Source organism: Sinocyclocheilus grahami, unplaced genomic scaffold (assembly GCF_001515645.1).
Source record: "Sinocyclocheilus grahami isolate Dianchi unplaced genomic scaffold, SAMN03320097.WGS_v1.1 scaffold322.1, whole genome shotgun sequence".
Lineage (NCBI taxonomy): Eukaryota > Metazoa > Chordata > Actinopteri > Cypriniformes > Cyprinidae > Sinocyclocheilus > Sinocyclocheilus grahami.
This window is the reverse complement of record NW_015505501.1, coordinates 396,485-404,481: the sequence shown is the minus strand read 5'-3', so window position 1 is coordinate 404,481 and position 7,997 is coordinate 396,485. Positions and strand designations below refer to the sequence as shown.

Genomic DNA, 7,997 nt, shown 5'->3' with positions numbered 1-7,997 from the left:
TTTTTTTAGTCATACCGCCCAGCCTTGACACCAAGTCCTCTTATCGTGAGAGGTAAACTGAAAACATACTGAATCTGCATCTCCGTGAGCACAAACACTTCAAACGATGCATAAATACAGCTAAAAACACTGATGTCTCAAGTCTTTCAGCGTCCTCGAGCTCTCGCAGGAGAATGCTGATGAAGCGACACTCGTCTGCGTTCATTTGCCTTCTCTTCACATTCATCACTCGCCGTGGCCTCTCATAAAGGGTTGAGAGGCGTCTGAGTGTGTGACCAAGAGGAAAAACATCAACAGCTTTCAATCAACACAAGGACTTACAACCAGTTTATCATTCTGCCGCTCTTGCCTGGCTGTCAGGTGTGAAGTACTGGCTCATTGAGTTACCCCACAAAAAGGCCATTTTAATGTCTACTGTGTCTTTTTCCTGACATATACAGTAAGTGAGAGATTCAGAGCTGTAAAAAAGTCCAGATTACAAAAAACTAACACTTAGAAATGTCTGAATCTCATTCATTGGATCAAGTGTGACGTAAACTGTGGTTTATTATTCAAATCTACATCATTCATAAATCATCAGTGTTAGCTCAAATCATGCCTCTTGTTTAGAAGAGGTGTGCTGTTATGTTTCCAAATAATCAGACATTGGTTTCTGTCATGGAATATGATAAAACTGACTATTAAATTGCATCAATAATGTTTTGGGTTGATAAGATCTTTGAAAAGAAGTCTTGTCTGCTCACCAAGGCTGCATTTATTTGATCTAAAATACCGTTAAACAGTAATATCATTACAAATCAAAATAACCGTTTTCTATTTGAATACGTTTTAAAATGTAATTTATTCCTGTGATCTAAAGCTGAATTTTCAGCATCATTCCTCCAGTCTTCAGTGTCACGTGATCCTTCAGAAATCACTCTGATCTGCTGCTCAAGAAACATTTCTTATTGCCAATGCTGAAAACAGTTGCTTTTTAATAATTTTATGGAAACCAGGATTTTTAATAAATATTATATACATTTTAAAATATTCCTTATTAAATTATCTTTTCTTTCTCTAACACTTTTATGGTGTTATTTTTGGCATTTTGGAATTTATAAATTTTTTATAACAAATATAAATAATTATAATTAATTTTTATAAGATTTGTAGATATTTAATACAACAATTTGCATAATACAATAATAAAATGCTATTCTAAGCTGCAAGAGCAAACATCATACAGCTAATAAAAAAAAAAAAAATCAATATTGAATGAGTTTTTTTAGTCATACCGCCCAGCCTTGACACCAAGTCCTCTTATCGTGAGAGGAAGGAACATCTGAGACCAAGTTTACACTCCATTAAGTCTCTGAAATATGAAAGAGAAACTAAAGTTTTCTTCTGGGCAATGTCATAACTTCATATTTGTTTGTTTAATTGTGTTTTTTATGAGACGTTTGGCAGAAATGCTCCACATGTGCGTAACAAGGCAAATCTGCAGCATTTTTCAGGCCTATAAAGTGGGTGGAATGTTGCTGTTATTGCAGTTATTGTCCTCGCAGCACAAGTTTGCCGTTGAACCCATCCAGGATTTCCACAACAAAACAGCAGTTCGGCCCCACACCTACTTCCTCCTATTCTGCTCCAAAAGGAAGCACAGCCTCTGCGATACAGGGATCGCTGTCTGCTCGCTCTCACAAAACTTCCTCGGCTAGATCCCGAGCGCTGCACTTGTGGCGCTGGTTAGTTCGAACACTCCCCGTCGGGTCTCAGACGAGCCCGCTACTCATAAAGACAACAATTTCACACATTTTGGTTGAGTAAAATGGAACCCATGTTTCTGCCCTTTTCTCTGTGCCAAACGAGAAAGTCCTGCCTCTCTGGCTCCGTGCAGCAAATGAAAAGTCAGAAAGCAGAAGACGGGCAGCTGTGCATGCAGAGGTTAACGTTCCTCGCTGGGTTTGGGTTTTGCCACATGTGCTTTGGGCCGGGGAGGAGAGGACTGTGTGGTCAGAGCGAGACCAAACCGAAGTACCACTCACGTCTGCGCAAAACGCTTTTCTCTCAGAGCGTTGAGGCGGTTTACGAATGAGAAAAAGGATATTTTAATATCCTCAGTTCTTATTAAAGCCAACATGTTTGCGTGATTACAAAATACTTACGACTAGAGCTGTTAAGATTGCAAAAATCGCTTCAAAGAAGAACAAAAACTTGATTTCGACAAACAACCTATAAATTGATATAATATAAATATGCTGGCTGACATTTTTATCCGTAGCAACTTATGATACACTAATTTCAGGTGCATTACCAATTTATGAACACTGAAGTCACCAGATATGAGCAGGATATCAACAACTCAACAGTTAGTTTGTCACACCTAGTTAAGATTGAACCTGCAACATTTCTATTGGCAGCATAGAACTAACCATTTGGCTACAAATATCCTATATGAGACATAAGGACTTAATACGGTTCAAAAGTTTGGGGGAAGAAGATTTTTCTGCTCACCAAGGCTGCATTTATTTAATCAAAAATACCGTAAAATCAGTAATATTCTGAAATATTTTTACAATTTAAAATAAGTACTTTCTATTTGAATATATTCTAAAGTGTAATTTATTCCTGTGAAGCAAAGCTGAATTTTCAGCATCATTCCTCCAGTCTTCAGTGTCACATGATCCTTCAGAAATCATTCTAATATGCTGATTTGCTGCTCGAGAAACATTTATTATTATTATCAATGTGGAAAACAGTTGTGCTGCTTCATATTTTGGTGGAAACTATTCTTCTTGATTCTTGAATAGAAAGTTTAAAAGAACAGCATTCATTTGAAATTGAAATATTTGCAAAATTATAAATGTCCTTACTTTCACTTTTGATCAATGTAATGCATCCTTGCTGAATAAAAGTATTAACATCTTAAAGACCCTGAACTTTTGAACAGTGTAACGACTTGTAGTCAAACAAAAAGGGTTTTCAATGGCAGATACTGATGTAAATTATAGCAAATAATATGTATGCTAATTGCTGAAATGAATCGAAAACGTATTTTACACAATATGCACACAAATTGATAACAGAAATATTTATTAAAACAAGCATATAATAATGCTAATAATCTCAATATGGCCAAATATGGGTTTAAAAACCAGTTTATCTATAACTAGAAATGACTGAAGAATCTAACAAATATTACGTATTTGATCTGTAGGAGTTAAAATAAAAAAACAAGCCAGAACCGCAACTGATGATATAAAGCTAATAAATAATATGACACATACATGTTTTGTGGAACTGCATCAGAAACTGATTCCAACTACAACTTGTTTGGTTTTGTCCAACTTTTTCTTGTAGTTGTCCAACTACAAGGTTTTCAATGGCAGATACTGATGCAAATGACAAACAATACATACAATAACTGCTATAATGAAACAAACACTTTGCATAAAATGCACAACAAAACCCCAGAAAGGTTCCGACCAATGCTAATAATCTCAATATGGCCAAATATCATCCAGTTAAACACATTTTGTGGGAACTATGTCAGAAACGGAATCCAACTAATCAAATTCTCTCTATATAATGAATCTAGTTTAATACTTAGTAGCTGTAAGAGAGCATATAGGAAAAAATGCCTGTGTTGTTTGTTAGCAAGTCTACCACAGTGTGCCCTTTTCCCGTTGCCAAGAGCAGACGAGCTCCTGCCGCAAGGCCACTACTGCGATCATTTTTCAGACGCTGACTTTGCCGTGATGTTCTGCTGTGAGTGCCTGTTAACGTCACAGCTGAGAAATGTTAAGCAAAGAGGCCATTTGGCAAAATCTCAAGCTCTCGGCTCGCTGTACCTGCAATGAATGCTAAAAGAACAAACAAACAAAGGAAACCAGCGATGACTTGTGCTTCTCTGAGCTGAGGAAAAAACAGTAAAGAGCACATGAAGAACGAGGGAAGTCTTCACCTGTAACCTGGAATAAAAGATGCGAAGCCCCGCCCACACACTCACCTTCGGCCATTTAGGATTAAGGAGGCGGGCTTTGACTGCGTCGTTCAGGGCGGTCTGGTACTGGCCTAGTTTGAGGTGGGCGGCCGAGCGGTTGCTGTACAGGATGCAGTTCTGTGGGTCGGCGCGCAGGGCCTCGCCGTACAGCTTCACGGCCGTCTGGAAGTCTCCCAGCTGGCAGGCCTCGTTGCTTTGCCGCACCTTCTCCATGAACTCGGCCTTGCTGAGGCCCGGGCCATCGGCGGCGGCGTGCACAGCCCTGCCCAGTGCGCGCGGTCCAAACAGACCAAACTACCCAGGAAGAGACTGTGCTTCTCTGAGCTGAGGAAAAAACAGTAAAGAGCACATGAAGAACGAGGGACGTCTTCACCTGTAACCTGGAATAAAAGATGCGAAGCCCCGCCCACACACTCACCTTCGGCCATTTAGGATTAAGGAGGCGGGCTTTGACTGCGTCGTTCAGGGCGGTCTGGTACTGGCCTAGTTTGAGGTGGGCGGCCGAGCGGTTGCTGTACAGGATGCAGTTCTGTGGGTCGGCGCGCAGGGCCTCGCCGTACAGCTTCACGGCCGTCTGGAAGTCTCCCAGCTGGCAGGCCTCGTTGCTTTGCCGCACCTTCTCCATGAACTCTGCCTTGCTGAGGCCCGGGCCATCGGCGGTGGCAGCGTGCACGGCCCTGCCCAGCGCTCGCGGTCCAAACAGACCAAACTACCCAGGAAGAGACCCATCAGAGAGACGCATTAGTGTTTTTAGGCATTCAAATCAGGCTCTTTATTCAGAAAGAATGCATTCAATTGATAAAAATGACAGTAAAAACATTTATAATGTTATAAAAGATTTCAATTTCAAATAAAGAATCCTGAAAATATTGTTGCACGGTTTCCACAAAAATATGAAACTGTTTTCAACATTGATAATAATCAGAAATTATTCTTGAGCAGCAAATCAGCATATCAGAATGATTTCTGAAGGATCATGTGACAAAGGCTGGAGTAATGATGCTGAAAATTCAGCTTCGCATCACAGGAATAAATTACATTTTATTATATTGTCACATAGAAAACAGCTATTTTAAATTAAAATTATATTTCGCAATATTACTGTAGTTTTGAATTTAAAAAGTGCAACTTTGGTGAGCACATTTTAAAAAAAAAAACTTTTCTTTTTTTTTTAATCTCCAAAATTTTTTTTTTGATGAATAGAAAGTTCAAAAGAACAGCATTTATTTGAAATATAATTTTTTGTAACATTATAAATGTCTTCATCACTTTTGAGCACTTTAATGCATCCTCAAATAATAAATGCAATAATTTATTTTTATTTAATTAATTAATAATAATAATAATAATACAGACCCCAAACATTTGAACAGTTTGAGCATCACGACTTGACAAATGACAAACACTGTTGTAAATAATGCCAAATAATATGTACACTTACTGTTCAAATGAATCAAACACTTATTTCATAATATGCACGCAAAAGAATAAAAGAAGATATTTGTAATTCATTGACACGAGAAGAAACTAACGCAGCAAGTTCTCACCAGTGCTTATAATTTCAATTTGGTCAAATATCGGTAAAAATATCAAATATCTGTAACCAGCAATGACTGAAGAATCTAACAAACATTACGTAGGTCATCTGTTAGGAAATAAGCACGATGATCCAGAACCACAACTCATGATATAAAGCTAGTAAATAATATTAGACATACATGTTTGGTGGGAATCATTAAGTTTAATACGTAATGCTTGTAGATGTTAGAGAACATAGAGAAAAGCCTGTGAAAAACAGATTCGATAACATCACACTCATTAACATATGACACCCACATTTACATATCAACACCTATTCAGTATTCAGCAACTTGACACGCCCATGAATGGCATTAAGCTAATCAGAGGAGCAGTCATTTGCATAAAGCCTTAAAAGCACAGCCTAAGTGTCAGAGAAAGTGTGATGAATTTTGACTGACATTATAAGTGAGAAGAAAACAGAACATGACCCATTTAAAGGTGACATATGAAAATCGGACTTATCCAGGTGCATCTACCAACCAGGGAAACGTGAAAAAGATTAACTAACTTTGTTTAGGTAATCCTTTTTCTGCAAGCGTCTGAGAAAACGAGTGCGTCTGATTTTGCTCCCTTGGTGAGCTGGCAAAAGGACCTCATTATAATATTACCGCCCCTTAATCTGTAAATTTACACCCACGGCGCCGTCATTTTGATTTCGCAAGCGACAACAGTGTATTAGTTCTAATGTCATGGTGAAAGTTTGAGCAAAGCATGCAAACTGTACTGTCTTTGGCTGCACAGATGAGCGCAGATCACCATTTACAGTCCCAGCCTCAGAGCAGACAACAGAGCAGTGCATTTATTGATTTATTTACTGTATATTGCTGCCACCACACAGATCTAAAATAAACAAGTGATTTATTTCCCAGCTGTTTACCTTCACAGACATAACCGACTGTTTTTGTAACTCATGTGTGTTTTTAAAGTAAACTTGTGTGTGAATGAGAACTTAGTTTAGTACTCGCATGCTGTGACAGCCGCTTTCTGTCCGTGTGCTTCAGATGTGTGCTCTCAGAAAACCGTATATAAGAAGTTTAAACTCATATGGTTTAAACCGCATGATTTCAGCGCGATAAACATGATAATCAGAACCAAAACAGATTTTTTAGCAGGTCCAGGCTGCAACGGCGCAGCTCTATTCTGGAAAAGGGGGCGGGGAGCAGCAGCTCATTTGCATTTAAAGAGACAGGCCCGAAAAACAGCGTGTTTCTGCTCCTTTCAAAATAGGCATTTTCAAAATGATATAATAAATGATCTGTGGGGTATTTTGAGCTGAAACTTCACAGACACATTCAGGGGACACCAGAGACTTATATTACATATTGTAAAAAGGGGCATAATATGTCTCCTTTAAATAGAAACAATGCTGACTCAGAATTCAGACTGAATTCAGCTCACCTCAATGCCTGCATTTGTTGTGTTTAACATGTAGCAAAGCAGCTTTGCAGGGTTTTAGGATTATATTGGCAGGGGCAAGCACAAAGTGATCACAGAGGAAACCTTCTTCTTAATCTCCTTTAAAGGTCACATATTTTACACATTTCTGGAGTTTTATTTTAGGTTTTGATGTCCTTAAGAATATATATTTGTGGTATAAGTACCAAAAAACATCTCAATATATTTTTACAGCTCCTCTCTCAGGAGCTCTGCTGAGAACAGGTTGATTTTGGCCTGTCTAATTAATATTCATGAGCCTCTCTTCTGATTGGCCGGTTGTGTTCTGAGTGATGCATGGCCAGGCCAACCACAGGTAGCTAGGGTCAGCCGACGTCACAGCGCTAGCTGGAGGCAGCAAAACAAAGGGGAAACTGGCCTGGCCTGGTCCGCCTGGCCCATTCAAACCAGCGCAGGTTCGGCTACATAAGGAGCTTAAAATATCATCTTGTTGTGATGTTGGGTGCCAGAATCGACGTAATACAGCCTCAAATTAGAAATTTGATCGCATATCTGCTGCCACTGCCAGACAAAAAACCGACGACAGCTGTGGTTAAACGCGATAAAACGAGCAGACTGGACAGAAACGATCGTCAAAAATGCTCGCGTTTGCAGCACACACTTCTTATCAGTGAAGGTTCAATAAAGTATTGTCTTTTGTTGTTATGGGCGCCTCTACAGATTTCTTGCCATATGTCTATGTTTCTTGCATCTCACGACTATGTCGTGCAAGAAATAATGTCTGTGTGCATGTGCACAACAAACTGACGATTTATATATAATCATTTGTAATTGTATATACATTGTTGTGATTAATTGTGGCTGGAACAATAATGTAGCTGTAAAAATAGTTAGACTATACTATACACTATACACGTTAGATGTGATCCACCTCATAGTAACAATCCTGTCAGATCGTCCATCCTTTGAGTGAGAGTGTAACGTTACAGGTCGGCCGATCTGGTTTCATGGTTAAAGTTAACCTTTTCGACATGTTTCC

General features: G+C 39.0%; 1 protein-coding gene across 1 annotated transcript in view; it reads right to left on the bottom strand.

Annotated features, from left to right (window-relative positions):
- Positions 1–7,997, bottom strand: part of LOC107602249 (tetratricopeptide repeat protein 28-like) — a 310,777-nt gene that overhangs the window by 284,509 nt on the left and 18,271 nt on the right. The window contains exon 2 of the mRNA XM_016294706.1: positions 3,989–4,276. Coding sequence (XP_016150192.1) covers positions 3,989–4,276 — 288 coding nt within the window. The remainder of the gene's footprint in view (positions 1–3,988; positions 4,277–7,997) is intronic.